The sequence below is a fragment of the Equus quagga genome, chromosome 1 (genome assembly GCF_021613505.1).
Source record: "Equus quagga isolate Etosha38 chromosome 1, UCLA_HA_Equagga_1.0, whole genome shotgun sequence".
NCBI lineage: Eukaryota > Metazoa > Chordata > Mammalia > Perissodactyla > Equidae > Equus > Equus quagga.
Genome location: NC_060267.1, coordinates 73,505,860 through 73,524,786, shown reverse-complemented (window position 1 = coordinate 73,524,786; position 18,927 = coordinate 73,505,860). Strand labels below are relative to the sequence as shown.

Genomic DNA, 18,927 nt, shown 5'->3' with positions numbered 1-18,927 from the left:
TTGATATTCACAGGAGAATGTCGCCATCTTCCTTGCAGCAAGAGCAGACTGCCATGAAAAAGGAGGTGTTGAAAACAGGAAAGAGTTCTTAAAAGTAAAAATATCATAAATATCACTCAAAGAAGGGCAAAAACGTGGAATGGATGTTATTGAAAACAATATTAGTGATTTGAAGAACCAAATTGAGAGTTCCCTCAGAATAGAGAACTGATAAGCAAGGAGTTTGAACATCCCAACCAAGAAAACTGAAAAATGGAAGTTAAGAGATACCAACGATAGGTAGAGACACTCCAATGTCCATTTAATAAGGAGTTCCAGAAGGAGAGAGGAAAAGGATGGAGGACAAGAATTTTCCTGCCAGTAGAGCAAAGTTTCCATGAGCCACAGAAAAGCTTGCACTTTTAGATAAAAAATAGACAGTATTGGACAGGCATACTTTCACTACTCCTGGTGAAATTTATGAGGTCCAAGGTTAATGAAAAAACCTAAAGTTTCTAGTGAGGAAAGGGAAATTGCACAAAAGAAACAAGAATCAGACTCATTACACTTATTATTTACAACTCTAAATGCCAGAAGGAAATGTTGCAATGTTGAGAATACAGAGAGAAAATAGATATAAATTTTAAATTCCAAATCCAGTCAAGCTATTATTCAAGTGTGAACAGAAAATCAAATTTTTTTTAGATTCTCAGTCAATATGCTAATGCATCTTTGCGAGGAAAAATTGTCCAAGTGTAAGCCCCTCCAAGAAAAAAAATATATAAATTGAATAAAATTTTAAAGAAACAAGAAGATATGAGACACAAATGGTATCAGTTTGGGTATATTCAGCTACAAGTTACAGACCTAATATGTTCTTAATGGGATTTATTATATCTTAAAAACTTAGTTCTACAATGACTGATGTGGATATGTGTAACGTTGCCACATCTAATTCAGTATCTGTGCTACAAAGTTTCACACTGCAAAAGATATCATTGGCTTTAATTTGTTGTTTGTTTTGACAGTACATTTTAGCACTACTAATTAATTCTACTTGACTGCCTTGTTTTCAAGTGTAATTCCTTCTTGCCACAGTCAACATTCTTTTTTTCTGTTTATTTCTTTATTTTATTCAAAAAATATTTATCAAGCTCCTATTATATGCCAGGAACTATATAATATAATGGGACAAGAGATGCCCTGGTGTTCAAAGAACTTAAATTCTATTCAAGGAGAAATTTCAATTTCAAAATGATGTGTTGAGTTTTATGGTTAGGAAGCGCAGAGGGCTGTGGGAACTTGTGGAATGAGCACCTAAAATGGACCACGGGGATCAGAGAAAGATTCCTGAAGAGCTTGTGTCTAAGCTGAGAGTTAAAGGACAAATATGAGTTGTCTAGATAAAGGGGGAGGAGGGCATTGATTCAGGCAAATAAAGGAACATGAACAAAGATCCAGGTTCAAGAAAGACCATGGAGCTTTCAGAGGACTGAGAGTATTCAATGTGAAGAGTGAATTCCCGTAGGGGATATGTAAGAGATGAGGCTGAGAGGCCAGCAGGTATCAGTTCAGGAAGGACCTTGTAAACCATGCTGAGATAAATTATCCTGAAGGCAGTTGCACATTCCAAATCAATCAAGATTTGGTATGTAAAAAGTGAGACACAGTATTCATATGTTTTTACCTCCTTCTTAAATGCTTTAGAATTATGTATCAAGATATCAATTGATTTGCTTATTTTCTGAGTCAGATGTGGAGGCTCCTCAAATCAGCTGTCCTAAGGACATAGAGGCTAAGACTCAGGAACAGCAAGACTCTGCTAATATCACCTGGCAAATTCCAACAGCTAAAGACAACTCTGGGGAAAAGGTAAGGTTTGTGCAAATATTTGCATACTTTTTCAGATGGATTCTGAATATGTGTGATATTGAAGATTTACTAACACAGTCATGCATCACTTAATGGGGATACGTTCTGGGAAATGCGTCATCAGGCAATTTCATCTTTGTGCAAACATCATAGAGTGTATTTACACAAGCCTAGACAGTATAGTACTAGACAGTATACTATACTATACTAGACAGTACTAGTATACTATACTATACTATAGTATAGTACAGTATACTATACTATACTAGACAGTATAGACAGTATAGTATAGTATAGTACACCTAGGCTATATGGTACTAATTTTATGGGACCACTCTCATATATGTGGTCCCTTGTTGACCAAAACGTTGTTAGGCGGTGCATGACTGTACTCTAATGATAGTACTCTCTCTATATACCCTACTTATAAATATTAATTCCTCACTTGATAAAAGAATGATCAGCCTTGAGTTTTTAATTATAAATCTCAGATGAAAATTTCTAAAATGGAAACTTTTCATTCCATGGATTTGTTGTATTTTGTATCCACCAAGATTACTTGACTAATAATTCTTTGCTTTATTAGGGTCTGAAGATCTTTTAAGAAAGAAAGATGTGCAAGCAATCTTAATTCCTATTTATGAACATATCTTTTAAAATATGAGTGAGCCCCAAATGATTGCTTATTGGCCAATCTGAAGGAGATAACTTCAGTGTTTCTTATTCAACTTTTCTAAAACCAGAATTACTCAGAACATAGTATATTAATATTACATATACAATAGCTTGAGATAATTATCCATCAGATACTGGAAAAGGAATTAATTTAGGAATTTAACTTCCTCTTAAATTTATACCGTTAGCGTTAATATACATAAAGATGCCCTTAAGTGGTATATTGTTTGCACACCTGCATGTGAATATGTATAAGTTGTGCCAGCCAGAATATGCGGAGGGATATATGGGGCACACAACACCAAAAATATATCACTGTTTTGATAATTGTGTTGAACATACTTACAATCAATGTAACTTTTAAAAAAATATGTTCTTAACAATAGTCACCATGCCGTATGTTATATCCCTAGGTCTTATTTATTGTGTAACTGGAAGTTTGTACCTTTTGACCACCTTTGCCCATTATGAACGCCCTGCTCCCACCTCTGGCAATCACTAGTCTGTTCTCTATATCCATAAGTTTGGGTTTTTTGTTTTTTTATTTTTTTTATTTTTAGATTCGATGCATAAGTGAGATCATGATATTTGTCTTTAGATAACTAAAAACAAGGTCACTTTTAAATCAGATTTTAAAAGTGCAAATGTGACTTTTCGGGCTAAACGTACTATAGATGATGTCCGTGTTGGGTGGTCCCTTATGTGCGATTTCCACTTTCCATGAAAAAGTCCATGAGAGCGTGCATTATCATTGTCATCATGATCATCATCATCAAACACTAAGAAAAGTACAGGAATGTATTTTAGGATCTAATGAGAATTCACACTAAATGTACTAAATGTAGCACCTGTGTGTTGAAATATTTTTTTAAATACAGTGGAAAAGACGAATGTGTTTGACTACAAAAGTATTTTTTAATTTGTATTTTTTTAAATTCCTAAATTAAAAGACAAATAGCAAACTAGTGAAAAATGCTTCAAACTTGTCAAAGGTTAAAATGTTTATTTACATCATATATTAATATAAATTTATTCTTATCACATCATAATTTTCAAATGAACTAAGAAGGTAAACATACAGTTCAGAAAAGAAAATATATCTTAGCATAAGATATCAAGAAACTACAAATTAAAACAATGACCTGGTGCCATATTTTTGACTTACCAAAAAGTAATGATATTTAATATAGATCAGAGAACTTTAAGTGAGAACTTTGACATTGACACTATCAAATACTGACAATGGGAATGCGAATTATTACCATGCTTGGGGAAAGCAATTTCGTATTATATATCAATAAAATTTTAATGACTTTGAGATCAATAATTCTGCTCATTGAAATTTATGATGAAGACATAATAAAAATATTTTTTAATTCTCTGTGCAAAACTTCATCACAGTGCTGTTTACAATAGTAAAATTTGGGACCAATTTAAATGTCCTTCAATAGATTTTTTTTTAAAGAAATGACCATGTATTTATTCTACAGAACATTATGGAGATATTTAAAAGTCGTCTTAAGTTCTAAAGACTATGTAATACATAAAAAATGTTACTTTTAAAAAACAAAGAACAACATTTCATACGTATGCCAATGCTATAAACTATGTAAATAGAATAGTCTGGAAAGAAATACACCAAAAGTCTGTGCCTAATTTTTTTTCCTTTTTGCTATCTACGAAATATTTTGTCACTTTTAACTTCACTTTACTAATAATATGTAAATCAAAAAAGAATAAATGTGCTATTGATTTTAACTTTAACTCTCAAAATATTTGTCTTCAAAAGGTGTCAATCCACGTTCATCCAGCTTTCACTCCACCTTACCTTTTCCCCATTGGAGATGTTGCTATCACATACACAGCAACTGACCTGTCCAGTAACCAAGCCAGCTGCACTTTCCATATCAAAGTTATTGGTAAGTCTTCAAATTACTTGGGTTGGTTTGTGAAAACAATCCAGTGCTCCAAAGGCTTTGTTTCTCCTTTCTTCAACAGCTCTCTTCCCACTGATTCTTCCTACTGGCATTGAAAACTACTCAAGCCCCTCCTTCTTTGAAACTTACATACTCTTTAACTATCATTGTATCTCTTTGATTTCTTCCCACATGACCCTTTCGAGAAGCTCACAATGATTGCCATCTCTTTTGACTTAACTGCCATTTATTCTCGAAGTCACTCAAGTCTGGCTTCTGTCTCCTTCACTCATATACAGTCAAGCCCCGCATAACAACGTTTCGGTCAATGACAGACCGCATATGCAACAGTGGTCCCATAAGATTAGTACCATTAGCCTAGGTGTGTGGTCAGCTATACCATCTAGGTTTGTGTAGGTACACTCTGTGGTGTTCACACAACAACAAAATCACCTAATAATGATGCATTTCTCAGCCCCCTTGTTAAGCAATGCATGACTATAAACTGCTTTCATCGAGGTCACTGATGTTCTCTAGAGATACTCCTATTGTACTTTCTACTCCTTATTTTACATAATCTTTCCTTAGATTTTACGTTATTAACCACATTCTCTTTATCAAAACCATCTCCTTCCCTAGCTTCTCCAATACCAGTCTTTCTTGGTTTCCCCCCATTTTTCTCATTTATCCTTCTTTATCTCTTAGGCTTCTCTTCCTCAGACCAACTGTCAAATGTGAATCATCCCCAGGGTTCCAGCACTGTCTCTCTTCTCTTTCTCTCTCTATAGTTTTCCTGGTGATTTTATTAACTGACAACTATCAGATTTTCTATCTCCAGCTTAGATCTCTTTTCTGAAATTCAAACTAATGTATAAAACTGCCTACTGGACCATGCAAATGTCCTATGGGCATTTCAAACTCACTTAAACCTAATATATTTCTTAGCTCAGAAAATGGCACAACCAACCCCCTAGCTACCAAGCAAAAATCTGGAAGTCATCCTCAACTGCTTTCCTTCTATCACCAACATCCACTAAGTTATCAGGTTCTACTGGTTTCATCTACATAGTATCTCTGGAATCTGTCCCAATCTCTCCATCTTCACAACCACTGCTGTAGATCAGTCTTTTGTTTTTTTTTTTTTTGGCCTGGTTCACTGCATCTCCCAATTGGTCTTTGTGCTTTCAGTCAATTCAGTAGGTAGTCAACAGATAACAGATACCCACCACCAAGTGTAATATGTGGAGAAATAGAATATTTAGCTGTCTGTAGTGGTCAGAAACACAGTCTCTGAACCCAGTCTGCTTGAGTCCATATCTAGCCCTACCACTTAAAGGCAATGTGATGAGTCACCTCTCTGTGCCTCAGATTCTTCATCCAAAAATAGAATGAATAAATGTATTACCTCATAGAGTTGTTGTGAGGGTTTTAATTAGCTCAGATGTATAAACCACTTGAACTAGAGTCTGACACACATTAAGCTCTATGTAAACATATTGACATTTTGCTATATTTGTCTCAGCTATATTTTAATATATTTATTTTAAAATTCAACACATTAAATTTATTTTATTTTAAGAATTTTCCATGACTCATTGAAATAACTTATGTATATAAAACTGGCTCCTGACCCTAGAAATTATAAGTTTTGGTAAAAGTAGATAAAAAAACTCAAGTGAAAATCACTCTCATTCATCTCGCAGTGCTTAGTTTTCTTAATTGCTTTCTCAGTGTTGTTTTAAATATGACTTCCCCAGTCACATGAAACATATGTTGGATTTGTTTTCTATGGTGATTTTAAACACGGAAATGTGGTTCAAGAGTTTGCCAAGTTTTAATTTTTCACAATGAAGAGTCAGCATGGTGAAATGTAAAATGTGTACTCAAGTGTCTAGCTGAGTTTTCAAATTATGAAAGAGACAGAGGGAATGGGGAAGAAGAATGAGCTGGAGAAGGAGCGAGAAAGGGAGAGGGGGAGAATAGGAGGGGAGCGAGAGACAGAGACGGAAGATTTTCCAAAGCCTACATTTTCTTGTTTTCCTCAGATGACAGGGTGTTGGTGTCTTACTGATAAATGAGAGGAAGCAAGAATGCTTTTGCTTAGCATTCCAGAGAATGCTGCCTCGCTCACTTTGAAACGGACTTTTCCTCTCTTTTGGAGACAAAGCATCTGCTGGTACCTCCAATTCTTTTGACAATATTTTACCTAGTCTTACTGCTCTCTTGTACCTGCAATTCAACTTTAAAATGTTTGGCTAAGGGGCTGGCCCCCCCTGGCCCAGTGGTTAATTTTGCCACTCTGCTTCAGCGGCCCAGGGTTTTGCTGGTTCGAATCCTGGGTGCAGACATGGCACCGCTCATCAGGCCATGCTGAGGTGGCGTCCCACATGCCACAATTAGAAGGACCACAACTGAAAATACACAACTATGTGCCAGGGAGCTTTGGGAGAAAAAGGAAAAATAAAATGTTTGGCTAAAATCAGGTAAGTTTAGAAAATTTAGGAAATACCCATGTGCAATTTCTCTTGCAAAAATAGTAAATACTGCCAGTTTGTCAATTTAACAGTGAATTGACTTGATTTAGCAAAGTGCACTGACCTCCTATGAGCATTCCTCTGTTCTTTTGTTTATTCAACAACTTTTTCTGAGCACCTCTTATGGGCCAGGTCTTGTGCAATGAGTGGAGACCTAACTGTGAGCAAAGGAGGCTCCATCACTGATGAACAGAGTTTACAGTCCAGAAAAATGGTCAATTAAAGGTACTGTACTAATGACATGACAAGCATGAGGAAAAGAGAAAAGTTGAACATTTATTCATAAGACATAGCTTAAAATAGGACTCTAAATATATGCTCATAGGTGCAGCTTTTTTAATGCCTGTGGCTAGAGTTTACTAGCCTAATGACCTCAGTCAAGTCCCCTAAGTTTGCCTAGTCTGAGATTCCTCACCTATAAGACTAGAAAAATAATGTTTGTCTAGTCTCCCTCAAAGGCATGTGATTATGGATATGAGAATATTTCAAAGGTGTAAAATCAATAATTATATGAAAACTACCTCCTATACACTTTCTTTATTGTCCTTTACTGACATCCTAAAAATTCCACCACATTCAGTCAGAGCTTGAAACCTGGCTCACCTAGGCCACCTCAAATCCCTCCTTCGATGTGGATTACAACGCTCAGCAACACAGACTCACAGTTCTTTAATTTCTGCTGTGGCTTTCACCCCCTCTCCACTGGAGCCCTCTATCCCCATGTCCACACCCTATTCTTTGTCTATACCTGGAATTTATCAACCTTAGAAATCTTTGACTCCAGTGTTCCACTTTTGGACGTAACCTCCTGGCCTTCCAGTAAGAGCACATCCTCACTTACATCTTGCATATTCTGCCACATGACTCAAATCTCTGTCCATTGGTCCTTCCATTTAACCATCTATCAGCCCTAGCTTGGCCCTTCAGATAAGAGGAGGATCATGGGAGTGACTGGTTTGGTCATTTCACGCCTTCTGCTTGTCTGGAAAGATTCTCTTCACTTCCAGGTAGATCAGCTCAACTATTGGAGGCAGAAATCACAAATTAAATGCCCACTGCATCCAGAATTGCCTTTCACACTGCTGTGCTCATGGTGATTTTAGTAACCTCATATTTCTTCTTCAACAGGCAGAAGAGAGTATAGAAAGAATTCGCTTTTTCTTTTGATGTTGAGATCAGGGATAAAACATACCTCACCCTCAAAGGGGCCCCGGGGCCAGCCTTGTGTTTAACAAAGTCAAGCTTGCCTGCCGGACAAGTAGACTTCAATTCTCTCTTGCAAACTGCCTCAATTTGGAATATCAGTGGTGACTTCTTTCTCTGATTTCATGTTCTTTAGATGTGGAACCACCCAGCATAGACTGGTGCAGATCCCCACCTCCAATCCAGGTCTCAGAGAAGGAGCATGCTGTAACCTGGGATGAGCCTCAGTTCTCAGACAACTCAGGTGAGGATGCAGGAATTTTGTTGTCAGCATGGTAACACTGAATTATGTTTTATTTGAAAGAGCTTTTAAAAGGGATAAAAGAGAAATGAAAAGTAAATTACATCTATCTAAGTAGAACGGATCATTATATAAGTTAATATGTTTTAATACTAGGATAATTATATATAATTTAACATTATTAATCTTACCTATCCGTGGAGATTCTCTTCACTCAGTTTTCTTTTCTTTTCTTTTCTTTTTCTGAGGAAGATTAGCCCTGAGCTAACATCTGCTGCCAATCCTCCTATTTTTGCTGAGGAAGACTGGCCCTGAGCTCACATCCGTGCCCATCTTCCTCTACTTTATATGTGGGACGCCTACCACAGCATGGCTTTTGCCAAGTGGTGCCATGTCCACACCCGTGATCTGAACCGGTGAACCCAGGGCCACCAAAGCGGAAAGTGCACACTTAGCCGCTACACCACCAGGCTGGCCCATTCACTCAGTTTTCAATGGACATTTATTAAACCTGTGCTAGGTCTTGTACTTGAAGATGTTCTAATAAATTTGTTGAGTCTCTAAGCTTACATTGTTCTGAATATATAAACTATGCGTTTTATTGCTATCTCTAGTGCACTTCATGTATTCATGCTCATTTCTTAAACATTTTCCCCCAAAATTATAAAAGTTCATAGGAAAGCAGAAAAAAATGTGCAAATACAATTGAAGTTCATTTTAAATGTTTTACTAAAACCCAGTAAACAAAAATAAAAATGCAAGTTAAATAGATTTCTTAATTAAATTTCCAATGTTCCAATAGGCTTATCTATTCAAGTAAAATCATTTAATAAATTAAAATTAGTTAATTTAATTAAATGCCTTAATTGAATGAGGTTTTTGAGTCTACTGCTTCTATGTTGTAGTATAAATATTACATCTTTTATTTTCTATGAATGGCCAAATCGACATACATAGAGTGTCCAGCTGGTTTGTATAAATAGAAAATGAAAATTCAGATCAAATAAAGTGACTAATAAAGTGACTGCAGACCAATGACCCCAAATTGGATTCCTTCTTTCCTTTCTAGGGGCTGTATTGGTCATCACCAGAAGTCACACACCAGGAGAGCTTTTCCCTCACGGGGAGACTGTGGTGCGCTATACAGCCACTGACCCCTCAGGCAATTACAGAACGTGTGACATCCACATTGTCATAAAAGGTATTCTCTTCACAAGCCTCCAAAATCTAGTTGATATTTATATATGTAATTGCTATTGCACCCTATTTTGTGGACGAAAATAGGCTATGAGGAGTAGATATTTTTAAAATTTTTTTAAAAATTTATTTGTACATTTATATTTTTGAGAAAGATTAGCCCTGAGCTAACGTACGCCGCCGATCCTCCTCTTTCTGCTGAGGAAGATTAGCCCTGAGCTAACATCCGTGCCCATCTTCCTCTATTTTATGTGTGGGACGCATGCCACAGCATGGCTTGATAAGTGGTGTTATGTCCGTGCCTGGGATCTGAACCTGCAACCCTCGGGCTGCCAAAGCAGAGCATGTGAACTTAACCGCTATGCTGCCGGGCCAACACCTGAGGAGTAGATTTTTAAAGTTAGAATACTAACAGATTTTATTTAAGTTTCCAATTATTACTTCACTTCATGATAGACAGAAATATTTTCTTCCAATGTAGTCTTTAATGAACAATTTGATAACATTTTCTCCAGAGTTACAAAGTGTATCGTCATGATCCTATTTTGAATGCTTGAGGAGACACATTCTGAAAATGTAGTTGCTGGATGTTGCCTAGTTTTCATTTTTATTAAAGGAATGCCCAAAATAACAACTCAAAATCAGAAATACTTTTAGATTTTCATAAAATATGCGCAACCTCTAATTACACATAGTTATAGCTTTTCCACTATGCCCACCTAGGAATCAAACAGCAGACATTGCTGCAATCCCACACTGGGATTTAGGGTGAAAATTTTTCTAGGAATAGTGGTGGACAGGAGGAATCCGTTTCAAAGTTCAGCTTTCAACTCCTGGAATTTAATTTATGTTTCTTATACCACTTTATATGAATAACGTAATTTTTTTTGCACAGGTTCTCCCTGTGAAGTTCCATTCACACCTGTAAATGGGGATTTTGTATGCACTCAGGATAGTGCTGGAGTTAACTGCACATTAAGTTGCTTGGAGGGCTATGATTTCACAGAAGGGTCTACTGAGAAGTATTATTGTGCTTATGAAGATGGCATCTGGAAACCACCATATTCCACTGAATGGCCAGACTGTGCTAGTAGGTTTTACTTTATTTCTGGACTCCTTTAGTATGTGTGAATATGCATCTGCCTATGTGTGTACATTTCTAAGCATTAAAGAGGAAAATTGGCTTACTATAGGGATTGGTTTTGGTGAGTGGAAAATGGTGCCATGCATTTGAAATGTTTTTGGGTTAAGAGAAATCTTCATCCCTCAATTTAAAATATTAGCCCAGCAGAGTCTTGTTATTGATTAAATTGCTATAGGACAAGATTCAATTTAAGGCAAAACTATCGGGGCCCTTTCATTGTTATTTACTAGAAATATATGAGGAGACTTGTCAGCATGTTGTTCTTAATCTGTAAACTTGAACTGCAAGTATAGTCTCATAGTCTGCATAAGAGCTTATATTTAAAGAGCCAACATATCTGATGGAATGAAAACGATCAGTCACATTCTCTTTAGATGTGATTTAGACTTAGAGCTATCCTATAATCTTAAATACATATTGTTATAAAAATAAGCCAATATTTTATATAGCCGAGTCTAGTGTTAATAAATACTCTCTGGAGTGAATCTTTGATCCAGTACCTAAGGTAGAGTTTAAATGCCAATGTCTTGAAAAAAGAGTAAAGCCCAGTTACTACAGCTATTTTTTTTCAAATTTGGAAAGTAAATAGAGTAACTCACATCACAGATTCAGATGGTGGGATTTTAATGGTCATGCCATTAGGAGGCATTATCTCTGAATATTTTGGGACATCTTGCTGAGGCTACTGTACCAGCTTCTGATCCAAGGAGAAATTTGTCTCTGTGAAATTACACTTTCAAGAAATATAATTTCACATAATATTCAGAAATTTTTCAGTGTCTCTTGGTTGAAAATATAATATAAATAAAAATGTTATAAATTTATATGAATACAAAATATAATATCTTTGACCCAGCCAGGATTTTTCAAAAATTCCCACAACTATAATGAAAACAATTATCATCTCTCCTTTTCTGTTAAATGCTCACTTTCTCATACTATTGGAAGGTAAAGAATTCATCACTGGGTAACTGGGTACAGGGCTGCTTGGCTCATGATTTATGATGGTCAGTTAATGCCTAGAAACCTTTCTTAACCGTCATCTCTTGTTTTTATAACAATCCCACAAATCATGTTAGAATTAAAATACTAAGTTTTAGTTATTCCATTGAAAGTTAAGTCTTTGTTTTGAAAACACTAGCCAATTGAAATTGTTTTTCCCACATTTTCCAGTAAAACGTTTTGCAAATCATGGTTTCAAGTCCTTTGAGATGTTGTACAAAGCAACTCGTTGTGATGACACAGATCTGTTGAAGAAGTTTTCTGAAGCATTTGAGACTACCCTGGGGAAAATGGTATGTCAATAGTATTCCTTCATTGTTAGTCATATTTTAAAGGATGCTATTGAACTTTTCATAGCCTCTCTGGGTCACCTGCAACAGAAATTCCTTGTCCTGATGATTTCTCTCTTCTTTGTGATCCAAACTTGCTCCTAATATTTAGCATTACTCTTCAGTTTTGGACTTCTGGAGTGAATTATAAGTAAATCTGTATTAAAATGTTTTGAATTTTTAAAAACACTCTAAGGCAGAAAGTCAGAGAAGCTTAGGGTCCATGTGGTTTGAGAATGTTTGGTTTCTTATTTAAAGTATGATAAAAATGCCACTGTGGGCTGTATTTCTTTTATGATGAGATAATCGAACATTTAAAGAATTTTCCTTTTCATGCATTTTTCTTCAGGACTCTTTCAGTGATTACAGGAAGGCAAAGCAATGTATTTAACTGTGTTGAGCATCTTGAAGGCAGGAAATATGTCATATACATATTTATATCCCTAACAGAGTGGGTAGCTTAGATTTTGGATAGATTCTAGAAGTAGATTTAGTAGTAGTAGATTTGATGTAGGATGTGCGAGAAAGAGGAGTCGAGGAGGCAGAGTATACAGGAACACATATACAAGAGTGGGTACACATGGTGTGGACGTATGTGAAAGAAGGATCTTTCCTGACTGCTTTATCAGTGAAAAAGATGCAGAATGATCAGCCTAGAGTAAGGACAGGGAGGAGTTGTTGGAGGTTTGAGAAAGAAAAGATGGTATAAAATAATTTTCTGGGAGAGCATAAATTGATATACTAAAGAATGTAGTAGGATTGGCAGTAAGCAAGGTTGTGTTGGCTCTCCAGCTGTAATTGACCATGTGGATGCAAGTGTGGAGAAAGCAGAGCGATTAATTTAACTGAGGATAAGGGTTCTCCAGACAAACAAACTGGGGAGGGCACATGCAAGGGAGTAATTCGTGGTGATGAACCATGGAGTCTAAGATGGGTGAATAAGAAAGTGAAGACAGCTGAGGGGCAGTGAAGAGGTGGGAGGGTCAATGGATTGTAAATTCTGAGGAAGTCTAGCATTGTTGGATTCCTGGAAGTAAGAGAGGGTGTGGTTACTGGTAATGATGAGGTCTAAGGGTATGACCATGAGAGTAAGTGACAAAGTAAGGCTGGATGACGGGAGAAGAGGAAAAGGAAGTGAGAAGCCAAGGTGATGGAAGGATGAGCTGGGTGGATATAGAAATCACCAAGAATTATAACAGGGACAGTTACGAAATGTTCTTGGAATGAGGGGTGTCTCAGAGTGGGGAAAGGCTGCAGATGATGGCCACAAGGAGAGGCAACGAGTGGTATAGTTGATGGCAGGAGCTTCAAAACTGTGAGGGTTTAAGGAGGTGCGAGGAAGCATGATCTGGAAACAGCAATGAAGAGTGAGGAGGACACTTCTTCGCCTCCACACCCACGCTTGAGAAAACTGGAAAGTCAGGTTTCATTGAGAGCAAAGGTGAAGGGAACATATAGAGAGGAGGTAAAAAAAAAAACATAATGGGAGATTTGCTGATTACTGACTGAGCTTCAAGGGCCTAGAGGAAGGTTTTGGGGAGTTGGAGAGGGGTAGGAGATAGAGAAAAGGAATCCAAAGAGCCCCATGGGGTGAAAGATCAGAGACAAGAGATATCCCAGGAGTCCTGGGCTTCTCGTGGTAAGTGACATAAACAGAGAGAAAAAGCATGAGACTGATCTTGGAGGTCCACGGGCAGTGAGAGGTACTAGGGGAGGGGTGGAGGAGGGTCAGGAGCCTTTTCAAGAACAGGCAGAGCTCTGGGGCCCTCCCCTACCTCCTGCTGATGGAGATGTGAAGGCCAGGGCGGCCAAGGGCTTATCCAAAGCATACAGATGTGAATTACATTTTGTCCTCTTCATTTTTCATTTGCAGGTCCCATCATTTTGTAGTGATGCTGATGACATTGACTGCAGACTGGAGGACCTGACCAAAAAATATTGCCTTGAATATAATTATGAATATGAAAATGGCTTTGCAATTGGTAATTAAATTCTTTAGTGTCAGTAGTTTGCAAGACTGATCTGAAAAATAAGAAACTAATTCCAAAAGAGTGGGGCAAACTAGAAAAATGAACTTTTATTATTTTATGCATCATCTTAGAGGATGACTGGATAATTCGATACTGTGCCTAATAATCTTTAGGGATATATTAAATTTGGGGTATCAAATAAATTATTTCAAAATATTATCCAAACTCTTCAGGATGATAAAACTAAGAAAACTAAGTTGCTAAAACTAAATCAAAACTAATTATGATTGTAAAATTCAAATATTGATATGTATCTTAGAAGAGAATGGCAGTAGTTATAAAGTACTATCAGTAATTTTTATATGGCATTCAATTTAGATTGCAGTTAATTTAAAACAGTTTCACATGTGAAATATTCAGATTCCTCACCCAGAATATGTTAAGACAATCTCTTCAAGTCTAACACACCGTCAAGTGGAATTTTGATGTTTTTTCATTGAGATATAATTGACATATAACTTTTAATACAGTTATTCCAAAGTATGGTATGTTATTTTTTTGCTGGTTTATCTGGCCATTTAGCTTACTGCCTTAATATTTCTGGGAGAGTTCAGTTGTGTCTCTTGATTAGCAAAATCATCGTCCTTTCTAGTAATTATACTTCTTATTTTTATTTCATTCTTCTAGAACTGTCCAGAACTTCCAGAGTAATGTTTAAAAAAATAATAGTGATAATGAAATAGTGTCATGGCTAAGCACATGGACTCTATGTCCAACTACTTAGGTCCAAATCTTGGCTTCACCACCTACTAGCTGTGTGGTCTTGAACAAGTTATTAAGCTACTCTGTGCCTCAGTTTCTTCCTATAAAATGGGTATAAAAGAGTGCTGAACTCCTAGGGCCATTGTAAGGACTAAATGAGTAAGTACAAGTATAAGTAAAGTGCTTAGAAGGTTATTTGAGATAGTATTAATCCACACGACAGCAGACATCCTTTTTGTTTCAGACGCTAATCATATTTGTAATATATTTAGTGATTCAGCATTGAGTGATCCTGACTGTTGCTTTAGACTTTTTAAATTTTAAAAACATTATTTGTGCATATATGTTTATTGCAAAAATTTGAAAAATGCTACAAACAAAGAATGAAATCAAGATAATCTACAATCCCAGAAATAATTTCTGTTAATATATTAATATAGATATAACTGGATGAGTGTGTGTATATATGCTCGTACTATTTTGTAAGGATGAATTTTCAGTTAACATTATATTGAGGACATTTTTATGTCATTAAATATTGTACTTCAGTACAATTTTAATGGCCACATATTATTTCATCAATCAATTTGCCATAATTTATGTAAACAATTTCCTTTTGGTAGAATTCGAGTTTTTTCCATTTTTAACTATTATGTACAACTTCTCAGTGGCGATAATGGACAGTAGAGTTGTAGACAGAATAATATAAAGTGGAGTTGGCAGTGGCCCATCTGGAATAACTATCCCTCTCTATCACACATGACCCAGGTTTCCCCTCCCAGATTGTTGAAGGAGGTCACGCAGATACAAAGCTTCACATAGAAGGAGTCAGTTGTCATTATAAAGCTTTGAGATGGGAGGTATTTGTCATCTGATCATGGCCGTTTTCTAGATTCAGACATGGGCATATGGTACAAGTGATCCTAAGAAATAAGCCTTCCTCCTTGAATGTCTTTACAATAGGGAGTAACAAGATCAGTGTAATATTTACAACACCTTGGCAAGTCATAATGTATGAAAAACAAAAGGCCAATAAATATATTAAGATGGTTTGACCTCATAATAATCATGTAATTCAAATTAAAACTCTAATGAGATGCTATTTTTGACCTGTCAGATTAACAAATTCCAATAACAATCATACTACCCAAAGTTGACAAGGGGGTAGGGAAAAAAATCATACTCATGTATTGTTTGCAGAGGAAAAATTGGAGGGCATTTGGTGATGCGTATCGAAAAGATTAAAAATGCTCAGACCGAGAAGTTCCACTTCTAAGAATATTTCTTGAGATAAAAATCATGCCAATGTGCAAAGATATACTACATTTCATAAATTCTAAGATGCACGTTTTTCGTTTGGACATCTCTGAAATTGGGATGTGTCTTCTCATTGATGGTGTCTTACATTTTATGAAATATTGTATATACAAGGATGTTCTAAAACTTTGAAATAACCTAAAAGTCTAAAAATAGAAACCTGATTAGTTTGTGGTATAGCTGTAGAAAAGAATATTATTAAACTGTTTGACGTAGAAATACCATAATATATTGTTGAGAAAATTTGGAAAAAGATTACCAAATAATATATGCATCGTATAATCTTGTTTTGTTAAAAGTGTTGTATGTTTATTTTTATTCCAGTTATATATATGTGTATGCATGCATAAATTTATATATATGTGTGTGTGTTTATAAATTCATAGAAAAAAACTTGCCTAAAATGTTATGATAGTTATTTCCATGTGGTGAAATTATAGGTAATTTTTTATATCTTTCTTTTTACTCATCTGGGTTTTTTTCTATAATAGCTACATAATGCATGTGGGAAAAACGTTCAAGTGATAAAAATATTGATCTCAGCAAATTTTAATGGCCAAAAACATAAATTAAGCAAAAAAAAAAAACTCTCAAAAAACAACTTACTTAGGTGGATAGGCCCGTATAAATAGAATTTGATGTTTAAAGCATATAAATATGCAACAAGTGTGTTCTGACCAATATTAATATCATTTCCTGAGCTTCAGGATGAGTCAAATACTGAGCGAGATGGTTTGCAAAACTTGTCTCTGTTATTCCACAAACAAACCTATGAGTTTAGAATAACTATCTCAATTTATAAATGAAGAAACTGAGGTTTAGAGAGATGAAAGTAACTTAACTAAGATTGTACAGCCATACCGTGTACATTGAGAAGCCACAATCTGAAACCATGCGGTTGATCACAATGATATCAAGGTCATCTAAAGAATCGCACACATCCATGTTGCCTCCAGCGTGCTTGCTTTATATATACATATGTAAACATTTAACTTATATGCTTCCTTCAGAAATTACCCCACCTCTAAAATATGATATAGATAGGCAGATATCTTGAATAATCTTCACAAAAGAAAATCTGCCTGTGTGCATTTTTATAAAGCTGATATTAAAAAAAAAAAGGAGCAAACCCTGAAGGGAAATAGGAGTTGATTAAAATTGTGCACCCACCTTCTCTTTATCTCTGAAGCAAAGATAATTAACTATTAAATCAAAGATTGAATAATTTAACTGCCTATGTAGCTCCACAGAGACTTTTCTACTTTTTTTTACACAGAATTTTTATTGATGGAATTCAAAATATAATAATAATTATTGAATACAGTTTTTTGTAGTAGAGGACTACTAATGAGAAGAATGGAGTTCTTTTTTGGGGGAGGGAAATGACATTTCATTTAATTGGGTCTTTCTACTTTTAATGTAATTCATTGGTAATCTACATGTAATATGAACTGCCTAAAAATTACAATATAAGATTATAGATGAAACCGTGTAAGAGGTACATTATGGGCAATTAAGCAGTGATCAAGGGCAATTTGACTTGTGGCTTAACAATGGAACCTAAAAGCTGATAGAAATACACCTGTAGAGTCATTTGTTTCTCTGCCCCGACTGTTCAGGACCGGGTGGTTGGGGCACAGCTAACAGGCTGGATTACTCTTACGATGACTTCTTGGATGCTGTGCGAGAAACACCCACGGGCGCTGGCAAAGCCAGATCTTCACGGACTAAAAGAAATGCCCCGTTATCTGACCACAAAATCAAGTTAATTTTTAACATCACAGGTAAGGATAGACTTTCTATTTGTAAAAACAATATGATGTGAAATTCTTGGTCGGAAACCTATGTTTCAAATCTTCCATTGGTTGTCATTATCGGGAAATGACCCTGGAAGTGAAAATTAGGGCGCACACCATTACCTGTCTTGTCATTTTTTACAATTTAATATCATAGATGTATTTTATGGTTCTCATAGCAATAAGCACCCTGCTTTGTTCTCATCTCGGCATGATGAACTAAGGCATGTTTTTAAAAAGCAAGAATTTACAGGAATTTAATATGCTATAGTGAAGAACTCTGCAAAAAGATGGTGTAGATCCAGCATACAAGAGAGGGATTAAAGCAAATTGCATCCTTCTTAATATTATCCATGTACTGGTTGCTAAGTAAGTAGTAGTTAAGTTTGAGCTTATTTTTCTTTAAAGATTTTTAATATGCTATTTCTTTTTGGTAAAAACTAACTACAAATGGCTTCCTGAAACACCGTGTGTGTATGTTATGTGTTTTTTTTTTTTTGGTCTTGTTTTTATCTCAGCTAGTGTGCCATTACCCGAGGAAAGAAATGATACCCTTGAATTGGAAAATCAGCAACGACTCATTAAGACACTGGAAACTATCACAAATCGACTAAAAAGGACCCTCAATAAGGAGCCCATGTATTCCTTTCAGCTTGCATCTGAAATGCTTGTAGCCGACAGCAATTCCTTAGAAACGGAAAAGGCTTTCCTCTTTTGCAGACCAGGCTCAGTGCTGAGAGGGCGCATGTGTGGTAAGAGTTTTCCGTGAAATCAAAAATATTTGGGGCCTATTGTGTCAAATGAGATGGGTAGAACCGTTTTACAACTATAAAGGAGTATTAAAGAGAAACAGACATTTTGCTATTGTTATGTGGTTGTTATTATTACTATTTTGTCTCAAGAATCCAAGTAGCCACTTTGGGTCAGGACAAGAAAACTATTTCAGGTGAGGGACTCAAATCTTAGTTTTATTTATGGATCTTTAGACCT

At 35.9% G+C, this 18,927-nt stretch overlaps 1 protein-coding gene across 1 annotated transcript in view; it reads left to right on the top strand.

The window, feature by feature from the left end:
- The window catches only part of SVEP1 (sushi, von Willebrand factor type A, EGF and pentraxin domain containing 1), a 166,670-nt gene that overhangs the window by 72,656 nt on the left and 75,087 nt on the right, over nucleotides 1-18,927 (top strand). Inside the window, exons 8-16 of the mRNA XM_046663234.1 lie at nucleotides 1,733-1,851; nucleotides 4,316-4,445; nucleotides 8,316-8,423; nucleotides 9,490-9,621; nucleotides 10,513-10,707; nucleotides 11,935-12,056; nucleotides 13,966-14,074; nucleotides 17,761-17,925; nucleotides 18,456-18,689. Of these exons, the coding sequence (XP_046519190.1) occupies nucleotides 1,733-1,851; nucleotides 4,316-4,445; nucleotides 8,316-8,423; nucleotides 9,490-9,621; nucleotides 10,513-10,707; nucleotides 11,935-12,056; nucleotides 13,966-14,074; nucleotides 17,761-17,925; nucleotides 18,456-18,689 (1,314 nt within the window). The remainder of the gene's footprint in view (nucleotides 1-1,732; nucleotides 1,852-4,315; nucleotides 4,446-8,315; nucleotides 8,424-9,489; nucleotides 9,622-10,512; nucleotides 10,708-11,934; nucleotides 12,057-13,965; nucleotides 14,075-17,760; nucleotides 17,926-18,455; nucleotides 18,690-18,927) is intronic.